The sequence below is a fragment of the Hyaena hyaena genome, unplaced genomic scaffold (genome assembly GCF_003009895.1).
Source record: "Hyaena hyaena isolate Hyena2069 unplaced genomic scaffold, ASM300989v1 scaffold_855, whole genome shotgun sequence".
NCBI classification, from domain to species: Eukaryota; Metazoa; Chordata; class Mammalia; order Carnivora; family Hyaenidae; genus Hyaena; species Hyaena hyaena.
Window position 1 is genome coordinate 471,829 of NW_024081489.1, and position 21,687 is coordinate 493,515.

Below are 21,687 nucleotides of genomic sequence, written 5' to 3' on the forward strand. Positions count from 1 at the left end.
TCTACTCTTCCTTAAGGAGACTCTTCTTCAGTGAAACACACCAAACTCTTTTCCAAACTATTTTTCAACAATAAGAACAAAATAAGATCTTTTTCTTGAGAACGATAAGAATAGTATAAGCAGTAAAATTAATATGAATATGAAAAATAGTTTAAAAAATAATGATGAGATTAGTATAAAACAGTTCAGCATAGCTTATAAGCAGAGAATGTGAGCCATAAGCCTGACTTTATCATACTGTCCTAAGCCAGGTTGTCTAATCCCCTATCTAAAGTGTTTGGGTACTTTTTTATATATCATTTTAAATAACATTTAGCAACTTATAACAATGTTTTATCTCTCCACTTGTCTACCCCATGCATTAGATAGCAAATTCCTCAGCACCAGGATCTATGATTCATTCTACTTATTTCTAGTACAAGCCATTGTACTAGATCTAGTACCACATTAGTAGATATTAGAAAATAAATTAATTGGCAGTAGGAAAGGGAAAAGGACCAGTGTAGAGCAGAGTTGTATTGAAGGAGGGGAATACAGGTGACAGCACATTTGGATCAATGTTCATGGTTTCATTATCGGGACACAGTGAAAATGAGAGCCATGAGGTTAGAGATGGAAATAGAGGATTGAGTAGATGGAGCAAGAGACAACATAGCCAGTCTCTATAGGATCTAAGCTAATGATCAGTAGGGTTGCTGAGCTCCACTGTAGAGACCTATTAAAATGAGAAAGCATGAGTTTATAGCATAGCTATTTGGTTTTATAGGTTCTTTTCCCCTCCTCTTAGTCTTCCGTATCCTGAAAGTAATAATGAAGAAAATACTGATAGAGCTTCTCCAGAATGAGTCATGAAAACTAGTCAATTTTATGTCTTGTGGAATGAATGTCAGAGAATATCAAGTATGCAGATTTATTTTATTATTTTTTTAATTTATTAATGTTTTATTTATTTCTGAGAGAGAGAAAGAGACAGCATGAGCAGGGGAGGGTCAGAGAGAGAGGGAGATACAGAATCTGAAACAGCCTCCAGGCTCTGAGCTAGCTGTCAGCACAGAGCCCAACACGGGGCTCGAACCCACAAATGGAGAGATCATGACCTGAGCCAAAGCCGGATGCTTAACCAACTGAGCCACCCAGACGCCCCTCAAGTATGCATATTGATATCACCAAGGAATATGGCAGTCATGATGATATAGAGACAAAAAGTTGTGGTTTTGTGATTAGAATTGCAAAGTTTGGATTACTGTTTTCTTTAAAATAGTAACTTCAAGCCAAAACAATTAAGAATGGAAGGACTTGGGAAGAATCAAACAAAAGACAAAAATGGGATGGATATGGATAAGAGAGAGAGAGAATAGAATTGAAAAACATAAGTGTAGATTTTACTTTTATTTCCAGAATTTTTTTGAAGGACTTGTCAGGGAAGATAAATATAAGCTATTGATTTATTAACAAGAAATCAAAACTTTTTCCTTTTTTTTTTTCCACCTTATAATTACCCTTTTCCCCTGAGACTTGGACAGGTAAAGAACTCATTAGAGGATGATAATGAATAATATCTCATACAGAAATTGCACTCATGGAAGGATCATGACATAATATTAGCATGCAGAATATCTGGTTTTAAACCCACACCTATCACCAAGTCTATCACCACCATTTGCTATGTGCCAATTATAAGAAAATGATTCCTCCAGGATATAATGTAGTTTACTCAGTGCATTCATTCAAGCTTTAAAAAAAATTCAAAGAGGCAGAGACCATATGAGGTTAATATTAAGGTGTTAATGAGGACCTAGGTATTGTGAAGCTTACATTGTGCTAATTAAAAATAATTGCATGGTCTTAGAATTAGAGAGCTCTCACAGGGGAAGTTCTCAAGGCCACTTCTTCCTCTCTGGATTTCCAGCTTGGTTGTGTAAAAGTAGTTACCTTAACAGGAATAATGAGATTCTGGGAAAAGTAGGTTCTTCAACCAAATTCACTAGGGTGTGATTGACATTGGAAAGTCAAATTCATGGTTTCAAATGACAAATATCTCATTTTAGTAGATAAATTTATTTTTGAAAGAAGCATTAAGAACAAAAGGTGACTTAGTCCCAAAGACTATCCTATTCTGAATGTCACCAATTCACATATGCCCCAGGCCCCTTTAAAGGGCCAAGAAAAACTGTTTTGTCATTTTCTGGTGCATCCCTATTTTCCATTGAAAGACTTCTTTGTTAATTCAAGGATGGAGTCTCTGGAGAACAGATGTCCATTTCTTAGCCTCTTATTTCTGGTCCCCACACAAATCTGTAGCAAGTACATGGTCCTTCCACTCTAAGAAAGCAGGAAAGTGAAGACGTTCATAAACCATCAATACCCAAAATGTCATGTTATAGCATTTACTAGTAAATGAGCTATAAAATTATTTTATGCCTCTTTCTAATTTTATTTCAAATCATTAGAAGTGACATTTTCCCTTTCTGTACAATCGGGAAAAGACTACTTATGATATTCCAAACATAATCTTTATATACATGTTCATTTTTGACTTGTGATTAATTTTTTAACATGTTTCATCCTTGACGACTTCTAAAGACCCACATGCTGTAGAAGGTAATAACGGGGAGGATATACGTTATATGCTTACATACCTATCACAAATTATGAGGTGTCAAAGGGGTCAAGGAGAGCCTTCTTCAGATCATCAGCATCAGCAGAGCTCTGGAGAACTGTTGCTTTATACTATTCAGAGCACCCAGCATAAGACCTTGAACATATGAGCCAAAAATAATGATTTTATCTGGAAGATATTTCTCTCTTAAAGTTATAGCAGTGGAATATGTTGGAGATCCCTCCTCCACATCATCTATAAGTTAGAAAAGCTCGCACGTAGGGTAGAGAACTTGGCCCAGTCATTTGGCACCTATGTGTCTGTATTAGTTTCTCAGGACTGCTATAACAAAGAACCACAAAAAAAGGTGAGTTAACAGAAAATTGTTGCTTCATGGTTTTGGAGGATATAATTCTAAAACTAAGGTATCTGCAGGGTTGATTTCTTCTACGACCTGTAAGGGAGAATTTGTTCTATATTCCTCTACTAGCTTCTTTCTGGTGGCCTCAGACATTCTTTAGCTTGTCGTTGGCATTCTTCCTACGTATTTATATTGTCTTCCCTTGTATCTGTTTCTTTGTCCAAATTTCCCCTTTGTAAAGTCCTCTTGGATTAGGCCTGCTTTAATGATCTTATCTCAACTTAACCATCTTCAATACCTTATTTCCAAATAAGGTCACCATCACAGGTACTGGGGATTAGAACCTCAACATCTTTTGGGGAGGGATACATTTCAATCTATAGCAACATCCTTTTTGAATCATCAGTGTTCATGTGAAAACTGAAGCCATGGTACAGAATCACAGATATATGCTTTCTTCTCTATCCCCTGGTACATTAATGTTTTAATCATATGTTTGTATATGTTAATCACTACTTAGTATGGTATTCAAGACCTTTATTGTCATAAGTGGAGGATATTATAGGGTTAAGAACTGTGAAAACAGTTTTTAAAGTGGAAATCTTAATATATTTGATGACACAAAATATACTTATAGATCAAGAACTACATTTTCAAAGCTATAAGACAAAAACGGGGAATACAAATATCAGAAAACACAGATTTTAGTCTTTATTTATATTATAGCCAAATTATGTCAATAGAAGAACGTTGACAATAAGCGGGCAAAACTCGTAGCTGTACATTCCACAAAACATTTTTTAAAAATCTCTCCAATATACATTTGAAAATAAAATTTCCAATTATTAATAAAAATACAAATAAAACAGTAATTAAAAGTGGTATATTTTTCTCTTTTTCAAATAGAAAACTATTGTTCTTTTTTTATTTTAAATCAGAGTCTAGACAGTGCTGGTGAAGATGCATTTGCAGGCAAAGTTGTCGCTTTTATAAAAGATTCTCCATAATCTTATGTCTCCAAAATTGATCATCAGAATTTAGAGATCACTTTATTGTGGGAGAAAGGTGGTAATGAGTCCCTGACAGCCACTAATAGCATGGCCATCATGGATTCTGCATTGTAAGCAATTACCTTATCTTCTCACACCATTGAAGGATGTCTAAACAGAGGTAAGAAAAGAGGGACCTAGCTTTCAAAAAGAGAACAAAATACAAGCTCACCAAAATTTGTGGCTGGGACAAGAAAACAAGGCGTTATCTTTTTCTTGTGTATTATTTTTCAAAATTCATCAAAAGGCGTTCTTTCGAGAATTAGAAATACTCACATTTTTAAAACAAATGAGTCTGTCTCACACATCCTAACAAATATCATCACCCTGAAATATTTGAAGTCCCTCAAATTGGCTCACTAAATGTATTGCCTGTTTTTGGCCCTCTTTCTGTTCCCATTTTCTGCAGCAATTCAGACTTTTGAGAGTTCTTCTTCTCCTTGGACATAATTCCTCCTTTATATTCTGTCCAGACTCTGACCATTCCTTAATTGTGCTTTATCTGCCAGCACATTAGGCCCATTGCACATCTTTGCTCTTCAACCTTTTGCTCTTCCCTCTGCCTGCGAGTTGGCATTCCTTCAGATGCCTCATGCCGTGTGTTCACATGAGCAGGGTGAGCATGTCTCGTGGTCTCAGGTTAGGACTGAGAGGGCAGAGGATGCACATGTTGTTTATTGTTCTACTGATGGTTTTAACTTCAGGGCCATATGGACCTTTAAAGTTCAGTATGAACTTTTGACTTTGCTCTTCCATCTTTATTACTCTTCTTGGTACTTCTTTTGTTAATCAGCAACACTAGGAACACAGTTGATGCTTAATAACATTTGTTCATTAAGTAGAGCAGTTGTAATGTTTTTATATAGTTGTGATAAGCAGAATAATGCCTCCTCCCAGGGGTCCTAGTCTATGGCACCTGTGAATATATTACCATATACGGCAAAGGGACTTTATGATTAAGTTAAGGACTGTCACATGAGATTATCCTGGATTGTCTGGGTGTACCTACTGTGATCAGAGGGCTCCTTAAAAGAGAGAAATAAATGTGACAGGGAAAGCAGGGAATCAGAGTAATAGAGTGTGAGAAGGACTAGCTTAGAAGATAGAGAATTGAGACAATGAGCAGGGGATGCGGGTGGAGTCTAGAAGCTGAAAGAGGTGAGAAAATAGACTCTCCGCCAGACTTTTGAGAACGAGAACAGCCCCTATAGGCACCTTGAATTTAGACCAGTGAAACCCATCTCAAACTTCTCCAGAACTGTAAGATTAAGTTCGTGTTGTTTCAGTCCATTAATGTTTGCTTGTTTGTTACAGCAGCCACGTGAAACTAATAAGCTATACTTCATCATTTTCCATTGTAACTGATATACTACCACACAGACAACATTCATTGTTTAATAAAAATGTATAATATACTTAGGATACACCACTTTCTGGAATTTTGCATGCTATGAAATCCAGTGTGATGTGTTCAATCATAGTGTTTCTGAACCTCTGAAATTTATTTACAAATATGTAGAATAATATGAGGCCTTTTCTTTGGGACTAGAAGTCACAGCAGAGAAAAATTACTTTTCCAATAAATCAATGGACTTGATGAGTCTGTTTATTTCCCCATTGGCTCAATTGCCTCTCTGCACTTCAGCAGTCTACTAGCAAAACTCCATTACTGATGATGGCTCACAAACTTGTCTTTCTTCATTGGCTTCTGCCTTAGCCCTCGTGCTCTGTCATCTCCTCAGTCTTCATGTGCACAAATTGTACAACCCAGCTATGCCTCCACTGGTTACAAAGCTAACTGGCTGAGGCATGCAGGGTAAATGCTTTGGTTAGCTCATTCTTGGCATTAAAATGTCAATAGACTCAATGATTTTTAGTTGACAAGGTGTGTGTGATTTCACTTAATCATTACTATAACTTAGTGAAGGAGGTATCATTGCCTACATTTTATAGCTAATAAAACTAAAAGTTAAGGGGGGGTTTCTGTGTAGGAAATGACAGAAAGGATATTTGAATGAAAATCTCTTCATTCCTCATTCAGTTATAAAACTAATGCAGTTTCATTATATCCAGCTGTCCTTGCCATCTTACCTCCATGCCATTATTCTAGATATGGATTTTGCAAGTGTATTTTTAATGATAATGTAACTAACACACAATGTAAAGAAATATGGAAAACAGAAAAGTATGAAGTTTTATTTCATCCATAGTCTTATTAATCAAATATAACCACTGTTACCATGTGGGTGTGTTCATCCAAGTGTATTTCTTTTGACGTCTGTTTTTTATTTAGTTGTTTTTTTTAATTTGAGAGAGAGAGAGAGAGAGAGAGATTGCCAGCAGGGTAAAAGGACAGAAGGAGATAGAGAAAGAAGATCTTAAGCAAGCTCGCTGCTCAGTGCAGAGCCCAATGCAGGGCTCGATCCTGAGCCAAAATCAAGAGTCAGACACTCAACTGACTGAGCCAGCCAGCCAGGCATCCCTATTTTTATTTAGGGGTTTGTATCCCACTCTCTTTTCACTGTTTTGAGTGAAATGAGGTGGTGTTCCAGCTTTATTTAAAACCGTACTGTCTTGCCTTTCAGTGTTCTACTTTTTTTTTTCCTTTTTATATCTAAATATAAAAAAAAAAAGAATTAGCCTACCCTTCCTGAGTTAACTTTTTTCCTGGATTGGAAACACACAGTCAGGACCAGCAGTATCAGCATCACTTGGAAGCTTGTTACAACTGCAAATTCTTTGCTGAATCAAAATCCTTGGGGGGAAGCCCAGGAATGCCCATCTTAAAAAGCTCTAGAGGTGATCCTTCACACACGATAAAATTTGGACTGAAGTACTTGGTGTCCATTTCTGTTGATGAGGCAAACGCAGCTAGATCGCCTGTTGTAGGTTAAAGTCGTGCAGAATAACTGTCACACATTGAAAAAAAAGAGAGACAAGCATCTTGCACACCCAGATTTCCCTCAGCTACAGGCCTTCAGCCTTGGCTCTTAGTGAATTCCTTGCATTAAGGTCTATAGCCCTCTTTAGAATGCTTAGATGCTTTCTTAGACATGCAGGAGTTACTCGTGCTTCTTGCCATCAGATCATGCTTTCTTTAGTTCTGACAGCTTTTCTTAAACATCTACCATGTTAGATTACATGGAGTAGGAAAGAGAAATGTGTCTTCTAGACCCTCCTCACAAGATAAGTCACAGCCTTGTTAGGAAATAAAATTTTATATATGAAATTTAATGACCAACATTCAATCAAGTCCTAAATTGACTATAATCAGGTAATACTGTATATGAGATGAGCAACGAATGCCCCGTACTGTACAGACCGGACCATTGACTAGGGAGAGCCTCCTTAGAAAGGAGGACTGTGAATGGGACCTAATTAATACATATTATATTAATCATAAAAATTCCACCTATTAAATGTTGACCATGGACCAGATAAAATGGTTAAGCAATTTGTGTTGTCATGTCCTCTACCTCTTGTAACTGTATTTCAATGTACCTGATCCCTCTTCTCCAGACAAGGCTAAATGAGATTAAGCACTTTGCCAGTGTTCTATAAATAGTACTTCACAGAGTCAGAATTTCACCCTAAGTCTGTTTGGCTGCAGAGCCCTGTTTCTTCTTATTTCTGCCTTAATAGTTAACTCTGGTATTAACTATTGAGATTGAGAAAGAGGCTTGTAATGTATTGCAGATAAAGGTAACCCCAGAAAGAGTGAGCAAGCTCCTGTGTCAAATCTGCCTGACCAGCATGCGAGCACTAGGCTGGCAAATCACCAAAACCAGGAAACATCTGTTAGGTTTATGGAAGGTCTTGTAGGCATAGATAGCGATCTGGGATGTAATATCACAGTCACTGAAAAATCATTACGTATTTTTTAACATAATGAAAGTAATGATTTAGGACCAGACTAACATTGGGTTAAAAGAATAATTATTTGAGAAGGGAGGAGATGTTTGGGTAGGACAATCAATTAATCATGTGATTATTGTAAACAGATACCACATGATAAGGAAAATGGGATGTTTACTGGGGGAAAAGAGAATGACTCATGATTAAATATTTAAAAAAGAAATGTGAAAGCTTTTAATGGCACATTGGCCAAACGGACTAACAGGAGAACTTTAGAATTCTAACCTGACATTCTGGATCATTTTGAGCCACACACAAAAATTGTAATTATCTGATGAGAGGTTACAAAAAAATAGAAGCCAATTAAAAACTGTGCGTTTAGGTCATTCTGAACTCTTTTTCTTCCTAACTGCCTACACTCACCTGGTCTCCATCTCCAGTTGATTTTAAAAACATGTGAATTGGTACCATCTACTTCATCCGTCCTCACACTTTCTTATGGAAACAGCCATCCATCACCTGGCCTATGACAATGACATCCTCTGTGCACTCATGAATTTCTGAATCACTTCCCATTGTTTTGCTATAGTTTTCTTTCTAAGACCTACATCTAATTATAGCATCTTCTTGCTTAGAGTTTAAAAAATCTGCCCTTTATTGCAATATTTTACTTGGCGTGGCATTCAAAATTAGAGCTACCATAGTTTATTATCCAAATAAGAGACTTAGGAGACTGAAATTGGGCATATTAATCATCACACTGAGACAAAAGGCACACGAGCCCTCCATAACTCTCCATCTGCATCCTCTTCCAGTGGTACCTTATGCGTGAGTAATGCCACAATAATTAGTGAACAAACCCAACCCCAAATGTTCTTTATCTGTGTTGCTCACAGCTGTATTTGTGTTGCCTAATCCCCTGCTCAGCACATCATAGATACTCAATAATTTGTAGAAGGAAGGGAAGGAGGAAAGAAGGACTAAGTAAAACAAAGAATTTGAGAATTATTTTAGTCTAGTGTGTTGTTGTAGACATGAAATGGAATCGGAGGCCTAACATCTTTGGAGAGGAAACTACGGGTAGCCAAAGGGAGGCACAGAGAACATGGAAGAGGAGAGGAATGTGGAAAAGAGAGGTCCTGGAATCAGACCCGATTGATTGAAGAATGACACGTCTCAACCATGTGAATTCCAATGCACTTTCCCAAAAGATTACTACATGTCCATCTGATGATAGCTCTTTACCAGACGTAGTTCTTAGTTTTGTAAAGAGATCTTTCAAAGTCATCATAAATGTCATCGTGGAGCTGTTTTAAAAAGTCTTCCCAATGGTATTCTAGAAGTTGTAACTACAAGGGAGATATGTAAATGTTCATTTTGTACTTTTAAAAACAGGCGCAGTCTCTGTGAGAAAAGAAAACGTATCAGGGGCATGGGAACAAAAAGGAAAACAATAAGAAGGAACCTGTAATTTAATTACACTAATGTCAGCTTTCCACACAAACTAGATGTGATGTAATTAAAACACCTGTAATAAAATGAAGCAAGGACGTGATTTTCCTTTTTCCTGAAATGAAGGAAGATTAGAAATCCCATGCTGTTTGAGGGGAATTTATACTATCTATGCAAAAAAAAGAAAAAAAAAAGAGAGAGTGTGTGTGTGTATGACAAAGAGAGAGAGAGAGAAAGAAAGAATTTTCTCTTAGTTGATAGCCCAATATAACAACCAATGTTTATGGCCTTTCAAAATAAACCCCTTACAGTAAGGACACGATATCTATAAATAACTACAGGTCAAATATTTTTTCACCAATTATGAGCCTTAATGCAATGAACATTACATTTATTTAACAGTTTATTGATTGTTTTATATATTGTTTCCAACTATAAAAGCTATAGCAGGAGCTTGCGATCTTTGTTAGGTCAGAAATGCATATAGAGTAAGAACCAAATCATGAATTTAAGTGCAGAGACAAAGCACACCCTCTCCCAACAGAAGGGTATGCTGCTCGCCAGTGGCTGGCCAGTAGTGGATGTATCTGGGGAGCCATTTGCTCTGTCCTGTTCTCATGTTGGCTATTCTGTTCCAGCGATCTATGAGCCTTCCTGTGAAGCATACAAACACTTGGGCCAGACGTCAAATTACTACTGGATAGATCCTGATGGCAGTGGGCCTCTGGGGCCTCTGAAAGTCTACTGCAACATGACAGGTAACTGCACCATATTTATGTTTCACCAGCACTTCTTTTCTGCGTGTTGAGCATGAACAGTACTACCAAGGTGTATTTCTTCTGGGTCACATTCTTATCACAGTGTGTAATAAGCTAGATATTGTTGGATTGGTTCAGTAAAACGGTGAAATGTTTGTCTACAATAAAATCTTCTAACCTGGTTTTTTTTTTTTGAAAGTCCACCTTCTGACTTGAGCAGTACATAATTCACATTTTAAAATATCAGTACGTAGGGGGAAGACCCAAGAAGTGAAATTGAAGGTTGAAGTCCCTAGAAAGGACTGGCCCATGAAACAGACTCCACGGGTAATGTAGACTGAGGAACGTATCACTGCTCAACTGTCCACACTGCCCATGTGAAAGGAAGCTTATGGAGCATTCCAGATCTTTCCTGGCCCCCATAGTTAGAGAAGGAGATTTTCTGGGTACTGAAATCTTATTCTGGCAGCACCTGCGGTTTTCACAAAATGTATCTGGAGTTTTCTACGTCAGTAGAGAACCTAGCTTTTCTTCACTTCCATATTAAATTTCAGGGTTATGAAAGGAAATTGTCGGTTCTTGTAAACTCCCACAATGTGTAAGAGGTACATATCTCTAAGAGCAGATTTTCCATCAGACACTTAGTAATGTCTTACCCTTCAAAGTAGAAGAGTGTGAGGCATGTACTATTCACTGGTCCCAGGAAAGGATCAGCATTTGATGGACATTCCTGAGGCATTTGATTATAACAGTAATGATTATATGATGCTCTTTATAATGATTACTACATGATCTGTCTACTTTGGGTCAGATACCGTGATGAATTCTTTACTTAGAATACCTGGTTTGCATCATGCCTCACATTATTTATCAAGTTTCATAAAACTTAATAAGCCTCAGTAGGTTTATCTGTAAAATGGATTAATAGTAATATCTATACCTACCTCATAATATCATTATGTAAATGAAAGAAGATAATGTATATATGGTTCTTCACATGTTGTCTGACACATGGCAAACTTCCAGTAAACATTACCCGGGAGTAAGGTATTATTATTTTGTTGAAATATTAGAGAGTTAAGTATCTTGCTTATATTATTCAGACAAGATTCAAATACAGATTTGTTTGAGGCCAATGGTTCTTAAATCTGATTCTTTAGAATCCCTTATGGGGTTTCTTGTTCTTGTGTTTGTTTTCCATACATATGGGCTCAACCTCTGGAGACTTTGATTGAGTAGTTTGTTGGCTCATTCACCTTCAGGGAACGTTTCCAATATAATCTTAAACTGGAGGGCAGGGAGAGACCCAAGAAAGAAGTGGGTCACTCCAGGTTGGCAGGTGGCAGTTTTAAGAAGCACAAAGATGGCCACAAAATCTTTGAGGTTTATAAAGCAGCCTTAACCAGGTCCAGTCACGTGTACTGTACAGGTGTTCTCAACATTTCATCACCATCTTAACTCTGTGTTCTTGGAGCAACCTCTGGGACAGAAAAAGACAAGTGGAACCCATATTCCAAGGACAGGAGAAGGTGACATTCTGGAGTGAGAAGCCTTGGAGTGCTTGGGTTCAGCTTTTGGGATAATCAGTAGTCACCTCTTTTCGATGACATTCCCCAACATAGGGATGAAGTGGAAATAGGATTGTGCCACTCAAAGGGAGAACCCTGAACAGCATTGTGGGTAAGCAGACCCCCGTGGAAAACTCCCACCAATGTCAGGAACAGGAAGCCAGGCATGGCCCAGAACAGAAGGAAAATGATAAGGACAGGAATATAGTATATAGAGAAAATGGTAAAATGGGAGCTATCCTCCCAAAAATATCCTTCCATCCCAAGACCTCTAAACATGTCCCAGAGAAGAAACCCACTTCCCAGAAAGCTTGATCTAAGAGTTTATTGATCGTTGGACTTGTCAGTGCACTCAAGTCTTTTCTTGTTTACCTTCATTTTAATCCTATTTGAACTCAGCTATAATCGATGAGAACTTGATTTAATCTATAAGAATCTTGATTTTTATTTCCTCTAATATATAAAAAAATATGATTTTGGTTTAGCCCAATACTCTAAACACAATCCGGACAATAAAGAGTACAGTACCACTTTATACAGTAAGAATATCATTCTTCTTGTATCATTCAAGAGAGTTATGAATATCAGTGTGTCAGGGGCCATTGAAGGCCAGCAGGCATTCTTTGGCATTTTGCCATCCATCAACCCTTCCTTCATCTGGAAAGAACATGAACTTGACATCATTAGGACAGTGTGGTACCACACAGGTTGGTTTGGGCTGTTGCATTCCAAGAAAAATATGTTGAAGAGGAGGAGGGAATGACAGCATGAGCAATTCTGTGAAGTCTCCCTATATCTATCACTCTACATACTGAGAAAGTGAATATGCACCTTACGGTATAACATTTGTATTAAAGAGCAGAGCAGTCCCACTTCTCAGTGACCTAAATGTAATGGGGTGTTATGACTACTGAATATATCCCATATTTTAAAAATAGGAGCAAGACATCTTCTCTGGGGAACAAAGTCTTGGCATTGAACATCCTTTTTTTCTTTCTTTCTCTGGATGGGGTGGGATGGGGGAGAGCTTTTCACTTTTACAGACATGTGAAAATTCTAAGGAAAGGGATCTCACTGACAGATAATATCTGATGTAGATTTGGGTAGAAAATAAAGACACTATTGAAAATTACTTTTGATTTAGACCTATTCTTTGGAAAACTTTCAATTCAATTAGTAACTTAAAAGATAACACAAATGAAATGGAAACACAATTAATTTAGGGCCTGACAGGAAGAAGGGAGTCTCCCTTGATTTTTGGACAGGGAGTTCCTCCAAATAATTGTTACCACACTTCTGTCAACTGATGTCTCCAAGTTGTATTTGCTTGTTTAACATTATCAAATAAACAATGTATTCCTTATCCTCATTAGGTTTCATAGTGAATCATAAGGGAGGGCTTGAAGTGCGTCCTTTTAGACAATTTTATTGTTCGATTTAGTCCACAATTTCAACCTGTTGATATCTTTTGGTCACCTAAGCTAACTGTTTTTGTTACATCCTCAGTTTCTTCATCACAATGCCTCTTGCAAATCATCCTTATTTTCATCCCCAATTCTTAATCATATTTTCTTTAAAAACTAAACACACAACTACTACATGACTCTGCAGTTGTGCTCCTGGACACTTACCCCAGGGGAATAAGGACATGTTCACATGGAAACCTGTGTGCAGGTGATCATAGCAGGCTTACTGGTAAGAGCCACAAACTGGAAAGAACCCAGATACCCTTCAATATGTGAAAGTCTAGATAGACCTGGTGCATCCATGCTGTGGGCTACTCTTCAGCAGTAAAAAAAAAAAAAAAAAAAAAAAAGAACTCTTGATCCAATGCAACAGAAATAAATCTCCAGAGAATTATGCTGAGTGAAAAAATATCCAGTCTCAAAAGATTATATACTGTCTGATTTCATTTATAGAACATTCTTGAAATGACAAAAATATGGAAATGGAGAACAGAGTAATGGCTGCTGGGGGTTGGAGGAGGGATGGGGTGGCAGTGCAGTAGGTGTGGTTATAGAAGGGCAACATGGGGGACTCATGTTGGAAATGTTTAGTGTCCTAACCGTACTTCTGTCAATGTCCTGGTTGTGACGCTGTACTCCAACTTTGCAAGCTCACAACACTGGGGCAAGTGAAGGAGGGTGCAAGGGACCTCTCTCTCTAATTTATCACAACGGCATATGGATTTACATTACTCAAGGAACATTTTTAATTAAAAATATATGATACACACCAAAAAAAAAAATCCCTAAGATTGTGAATATTTTCACCGTCTTTATGGAAAAACAGTAAGAGTATTTAAGGATACCTCTAGACTCCCTTTTCCCAGGTTGTTGCTGTTTTTTGTTTTAATTCATATATTCACTATGCATCAGGAACTGTGCCATGTGAGATACGTGGATAACTAAATGCCTTCACAATAAATAATAAAACACATATTAAAAAAACAAAAAATTGGGGCACCTGGGTCGCTTAGTCCATTAAGCATCCAGATTCAGCTCAGGTCACCATCTTGTGCTTTGTGGGTTCAAGTGTGGCTTTGTGACAGCTCACAGCCTGGAGCCTGCTTCACATTCTGTGTCTCCCTCTCTCCCTGCCCCTCCCTCGCTTGCTTGCTCTCTCTCTCTCTCTCTTTCTCTCTCCCCCTCAAAAATAAACATTTTAAAAAGGCAAACAAATAAGTAATTTTTCTATAAAGAAAAGTAATGGAATTCTGAGGACATATTTATTTTGGATACTGTATTTTATATAATGCCTCTATTGGGAAGCAACATTTTAGCCAAAATCTAAAGTATGAAAAGAGACAAAGCACTCAAGAAGGTGAGGAGGGGAAATGAGCCTTCTGAATAAACTTTGCAAGGCATGAAAGAGTTTGTTTCCTTCCAAGGACCTGACACCCAAGTAGCCAGAGTCTGGAGAATAGTGAGCCTTGGAGAGGGGCTCAAAGTGAAGTTTCCAGCTAGGCAAGGCCAGAGCAGACCAGGCAGTAAGGATGGAGGCACAGAGAAAAGCTTGTTTTTTATGTTTTCAATTATTTTTCAGTACGGGGGTTGGGACTCCATGGAAAAGTTTTAAGCAGAAGAATGAGAGGGTCTTGTTTAAAAATACCATTGGGGGTGCCATGAGTCACAGAGTAACTGAGACCAGTTCTGGAGTTTTCATCAAAGTCCCAGGAAGCACCATCTCCTCCTTGAACTAGAGTGGTCACAGTTTAAGTGATGAGAAATAGATGAATTTTAGATCTATTCTGAAGGTAGACTTGTCAGGACAGATGACAGATTGGGAGAGGATGGCTAAAGGCAGTTATCAAGAATAATTCCTGAATATATGAACTGAATGACTGGGTGAATTATGGTGCCATTGGGAGATATGGACAATTAAGGGAAGAACAGAATTAGAGAAAATTCAAGAAGTCAGTTTTGGAATAGTTAAATGTGAGGTACTATATACCATCTAACTTGAGAATTAAATTTTGCAGTTATAGTAAGACCTCACAAAGGATATTTGGGTGAGGTATAAATGTGCTAATTGTTAGCATATGAATACATGAGAAATAAAAATATCACTTAGGGGTTGATGTAAACAAGGAAAAGGCATCTCAGGAATGAGTTCTCAGGAACTCAACAGAGATCAGCTTTCTGGTGATGAAATAACATGTAAGTGTATAGGAGAATGTAACAGAGTAAGTGGAGGAAGAGCATCTAAGAGCATTTTGGGGGAAAATGGGTCATCCCTATGGAAGTTGAAGTGACTGCTTGGGTCGTAGAGAATGGTGAAAAGTGTTGAGGGTGGAGAGTAACTCTGAATCAATGCAAATGTCTATAATGAACAAGGCAATGCACCTAAGTATGGAAAGTAATGCCAAGTGGAGGCAGGGAATGTGATGTGGCTGGAAGTGACCAACCTCCAAAGGTTTGCATAGACGACTCTAGGAAACTGTAGAATCAGCAGCTACCATAGACTCAGGGACCAGCAAAATCTCCCACACAACAGCAGACTCATGAGCTGAGTCTTAAAGAGCAAGTGAGTGTTGTGGGGCCTGGAAAATTTGGGTGAGGGTGTAGGAAAAATTGATCAACTTATACAATGCTTTGTATAGCATGTAAAAGCAGTTGAAATTTGGTCCTGAGAGAAAAGCAAGCATTTGATGATATTGTATTTTTTTAGAGAGAGAGGGGCCACAAGTGAGTGAGGGGCAGAGAGAGGGGCAGAGAGACAGAGAGAGAGAAAAGCAGGGCTCCTGCTTTTCACAGAAGTGGGGCTCATGCTCACCCAATGCGGAACTCAAACTCACCAACTGTGAGACCATGGCCTGAGCCAAAGTCAAATGCATGATGACTGAGCCACCCAGGTGCTCCAATGATACTGTAATTTTAAAGCATGACTTTAGCAGCTGTGAGTAGGCTTCTCCAAAGGAGATGTAGACATAGAACAGGGAGACAAGTTAGAAAGCCCCGGTTGTGATCCAGGAGGTGAAACTGAGATTTAAGGTGGTAGCAGTCAGGTAAAGGAGGAGACTGACTTCATGGGTATTTAGGAAGTTGAGTTAGCCAAACTGTGGCTGGTGTAATATGAGTTGAAAATGATGCCTAGCTTTCTGCTTTGGGTAATTCCATGAGGTAGAGCACAGCAGGCCTGGGGCAGATAAGGAAAGGGACGTGCCTGTAGCTCAGCTTGGGACAGCTGTCCCCTAGGCACATGCAAACAAATGCCCTGTAGGGCTTTCAGTAGTGTCTCAGTTTCCAGCTTCCTTGTAAATGAAATGTAGGAATTGAAATGTGAGGATCCCTACACTGCCTCCCATTCTTAAAAAAAAAAAAAAAGCAGACAGAGAGGAAAAGAAAAAAAATTCTATTATTACCATGGAACATGAAAGAAAAATATCACTACTTGCTGTCAAATAGTCTAGCGATAGAATCCTCTTATCTCAAATAAGCTTGAATTTACTCATTTCTTGGCCAAGTCTGACACAAATTGGCACTCTTCATTTTCTACCATGAGGCAGGTCTCCTACTATGCAATTCTTCTTTTGACTATTTGCAGTCCAGGGCTACCTGGCTTGGAAATTAGGGGGTGCCCTAAATGACAGAGCACTTCAAGGACTGTGGAGTTTGTATTGAGGAGAGAATGCATTCCCTGAATCCTTTCTGGAAGAAGACATCGTTCTATGGAAGCCAAAGCCTGGCTTTCTTTTCAGATCTTATGGCATATTATAAAATGTAATCATAGTCACTCTCGCCCTTCTCCACTCTGACCCTCTCTCCAAGAATTTGCTGTTGTAAAGATGACTCTCATGAACATATACTGTCATATATTTTGAGTATCTACCTCTGTCATCTGTACAGGTTTTTTTTGTCTTTACATTTAAGCTTCTAGTTCTAATTTCTTAAGATGTTTACCAACACCTTTTCCTAGAGCCCTTGAGCTTTTATATTTAAAGCTTCATTTGGTTCTTGCTGCCCGGTGATTAATAATAACAATAGTATATAAAGCTAGATCCAGTCATTATCCTCAGAAACTTAGGCCTTATCTCTAAATCAAAAACAGTGTTTTTCGTAATTTCTGTACTCTAATTCATGTTGTTTATAACCCTCTTTGCATTCGTGTTTAATTCTTTAAAATTTAAGTAAGCATCTGTGCTTTAGCGTGTGAAGTTTGAAGTCCAAATAAGGAACACCTCCTGTATTCTTCCTAGAACTAGTCTTGTACTTTTATCAAAAAGCCATTAAGCTTGTTTACATAATTTGTGCTTTATAAAGCCCTGGGATTTAGCTGATCAAATTCTATTATCCTCTACAATGGTAAAAGCTGTTCATATCTTTTTAATCTAATATTTGTAGAGAGCTTGTTACTCAAGTTCCTAAGCACTTGCATTCAGTAATATCATTTTATTTCTTATTTTGCTTCTCAGAAGTTTTAGTAGCGAAGTATAGGCAGTGAGGAAATGAGTCTCTGGTGGTGCATGTGGCTTAGTGGGAAGTATCTCGAACCTCTCCCACCACTCCTGCTTCTATACCCTTCCCCCCAGCAAAGCAAAGTGGGTCCTTCTCTATCATATTCGTTTTCTTAGCAGCTTACAATTTATTATCTCACCATTTCCATCAGTCAAGAGTTGGCCACAGCTTAGCCAGTCCACTCTTCAGGGTCTCATAGGCTGAAATGCAGGGGTCAGAGGGGCTGTGGTTTCGTCTGAGGCTTGGGCTCCTCTTCCATGTTCATTCAGGTTGTTGACAGAATTCAGTTCCTTGCATCTTTAAGATTGAGGGCCCTGTTTTCTTCCTGGCTGTTGGCTTGGATGCTCTCAGCAAACCCAGGTGGCTCCCAGGTGCCAGTCGTGAGTCCCTCTCACAGCTTGGCAGTTGATGGATATCTCTGGTCTCCAGACTGTCTTTCAAGAGTTCACTTGAGTAGATCATGCCTACCCAGGATAATTACCTGTTTGATTAACTGAAGTCAATTGATTGGGGACCTTGATTATATCTGCAAAATCTCTTCACCTTTGCCACATAGAGTGACCTAATTGCAGGAATTATTACCTGTCATATTCACTGATCCTACTTACATTCAAGGAGCAGGGCCCATACCAGGAGTCAACACTGGGTGGCAGCAATCTTGGGGGCCATCTTGGTATTCTTACCACACCTCATTACAAATACCTCTGTAGAGTATTCATAATTCCAGCTACTTGTATTCTCTTTTGAGTAACAGTGCCACATTTAGTTTGTAAAATATTAAGCTTTTTTAATTGTTATTTGACTTAGAGTTTTTAGTATATTGTTCAATATAGGAAATTTTGAAAATATGCAAAGCAAAAGTAGAAACTGCTTACCAGCTACAGATATGATTACTAACATATTAGGAAATGTTATATACTATACTGAGGCTATATATATTCTTGAGGCAAACTTCTAGGGCAGACACTCTTCTAGGTGGATTACCCACATTAACTCATTCATCATCCAGGACTTGGTAACCACCCCACAAGGTGGGTAGTAATCAGAGATACTAAGCCCTAAGTCACACAGCAAATCTTAGTAAGTTATGGAGGTTGACTTCTTAGGGTTGTGTGATTCAGAACCAGAGGTCCTAGTTACTGTGTGTGTGTGTGTATGTGTGTGTGTGTGTGTGTGTGTGTGTGTATGCTCGTGTGCACATGTGCTCGTGTTTGGCACGTGGGTGTGTATATGCCTGTGTGGTTCAAACACTACTCCTCATTTTGGATTTTGTAGTATGATCCGTAGTAAGATTTCCAAAATGAGCACCTCTTACCCATATCTTTCCATTATCATTATCATCAGAACTTCCTTACACAGTTCTAATTCATTATCTGTGGTCAGGACAGCTTTTTTGCTGTAAACTATTTATTTCTTAATTGACCAATGAATGCCTTGGGGTTTTTAATCAGAGAACACATTTTAAATGAAATCAGAATCTAAACCATTATGCAATTATTATCAATTTTAGCTCTAAATTCAACTATAAATTATAATTTTCTGAGAGCTTTATATGATAAGTCGTGTATTTCCTATCTACCTAAGTTAGCCATCCCTTAGGGTTTGAGCCTGACTTTAAGGATAATTTAAATTCTGTCATCAATATCTAGTTATTTTGTCAATGTAAAATCTTACACTGAATCTAACAAACTCTAGTATGAGAAGGTAACGAAATTGAATGGACTTGTATTGGGGATCATTTGTAACATTTAATGTAATCACAGTGCCTTATTCTTCCCTATTCTGAAAGGAAACCAGCTAGAAATGAGGACACATACAGCCTCCCCCCACACCTATTCTGTTAGGCTTATTAACATCCACAGACCAGACATTACTACCAATCCCATGGTTTTCCCATATGTCATGAACTATTTCTCTGATGAATTCATGGCCTAAAGTGGAAGCCTCAAAACACAGGCTTCTTCCATTTTATTCCCTCTGCTCATTTATATTTTTTCTCATCACAGGTCTTTTCTCTCCCTTTTCTGTCTCCTAACCCAGTGCACCTCCTCCTTTGTTAACCTGCACATAGAAGAGCTCTCCTCTGTGTCTTTCAGCACATCTTCTCCTCTTTGCCAACCTCTCACAAACTGTCTTTGTTAAAAAAAAAAAAAAACCTTTGTAATCACTCAGCAACTCCTGCTTCATGCGCTCAGCTATTTCAGTTCCTCACAATCAGTATAAATCTTTGAATTCAATTCTGTTCATACAGCTTCAATTGAAAATCTAGGAACCAACTCACTGATCAAACACAGCCTGAAAAGAGAGCTCTTCTCCGTAACTGATTACCCACTTGCCCAAGACTCTCTTCTGGATTCACACTCTTCTTATTCCACAGATGGCTGCCAGGTTTTTTCAAATCTCTTCATTGTGTGTCAGTCATAGTGATAGGTTAATACTACAAAAGTTCTTGAATGGTCTTTGAACTTAAATCAAGAGAAGAGGAGGGACGCTATTAGAGGTGGGGTGAGGCCCACGCCACGGGACAGGCTCCTGGGGGGAGTGTGGGATGCCATGGAAAATCAAGAAGAAACAGCTTTAGGGCTATAGCTGGCACCTCAGGGTCACCTGGAGCCTCCAAAATGGTACCCCACACGCAAATGCGCCCACCTCCAAATATTTTTACACCCCTTCCTAGACAGTATTTTAAATACACTGCCGTTTGGTGCTTTAAAAGAAATGCCTTTGCTATGTGATCTCCCCCTGCCTTCCATTGCTGAGAATGACTTCAACACTGTCTATGGCTAGAGGCTGTTGTTGGTTCCTCTGACATTTGGTATCTGAGAATCTTATCTAGTCTGCTGTAATCAGCTCATCAGGCAGGCGGTAGTGGGGGGACACCTTGGGAAATCCAGTTAAGGTCAGCTCATTGCTTTATGATCAGAAACCAAAAAGCACGGGGATCATTTCCCAGGCCTGCCCTACGAAGTCCTCTTCTCTGCCTGACTTCAAGCCAGTGTGTTTGTGTTTCTCTCTCCAAACCCTACCTTTTTCGGTTTTGTGAGTCACCTTTCATCCCTTCTGAGCAAATCAATTTCCATATCAGAAAGTTTCTTGCAGTTTTGTTGAGAGAATCCCCTATCACCACTAATTTCTTCTTTTATCTTATCTTGGTCTAATCGATGCAACTGAGAAAGTTAAACTGAACCATTAGTACGTGTTGCCTAAACTGGCAAATTTTGGAACCGCATTGCCTGGTACTCATCAGTGTCCTACAAATGACTTCACCTGGCAGCATCTGTGTCACTTGTGAAGAGAGAGAGTAATGAAGTTGTCAAAATCTCTTTATTTCATTTGTGGACAGAGGTCTCTGTTAGGGCTGACCTCCCTTCACATAATGCTCTGTTTTTACTAATATTTTTGAGCAAAGAAATGTCAGCATTAAAAAGTGAGACTAGGCAAGAACTGCATCACCACCACCACCACCATCATCATCTTCATCATCGCTTCCTCTTTGCTTGTCTGTACCTCTGTTTTATTCTGTCTTCACTGGGGAACCATATTTGCTCCTTATGCTTCTCAGTCCTTTCTCAGACTCTTTAAAAGACTATTTAAGACCATTTAAAAGACTGTAAAATAGTCGTGGGCATCTTGCTGATGCTTCACATTCTCCCACCCAGACTGCTATCGGTGTCTGGGGCATGCTGTCATTGTGAAAGCTCATGTTACCACACCTGTGTCATTCAGCCGAGAATTTCCTCATCTCTCCCTGTCCTGGATCTCATGCTTCCCATTATCCTGATCTCCCTCAGCCTTCTCTCTGTCTGTCTATGTTCTCTCTCTCTCTCTCTCTCTCTCTCTCTCTCTCACCACACACCACCCTCTTGTCCCTTCATGATCCTTTCCTAGGACCCACTCTTCTCTCTGGAAGTTCGCATATTCTTCTTGTCCCAGATGTTCTGAAATTTCACAACATGCTTTAGAGTACATCTATTTTCATCCATTTGCTGGGTGTTCACTTTCATGCTGGCAACTCCTTATGCTTCTTTTTATTGTTCTGTTTGTGATTTTGTTTCTTCTGATTTCTGTTCCCTCTAGAATGACTTTTC

At 38.7% G+C, this 21,687-nt stretch overlaps 1 protein-coding gene across 1 annotated transcript in view; it reads left to right on the plus strand.

Annotated features, from left to right (window-relative positions):
• LOC120222260 (contactin-associated protein-like 2) overlaps window positions 1–21,687 on the plus strand; it is a 778,685-nt gene that overhangs the window by 417,329 nt on the left and 339,669 nt on the right. The window contains exon 11 of the mRNA XM_039220013.1: window positions 9,955–10,074. Coding sequence (XP_039075944.1) covers window positions 9,955–10,074 — 120 coding nt within the window. The remainder of the gene's footprint in view (window positions 1–9,954; window positions 10,075–21,687) is intronic.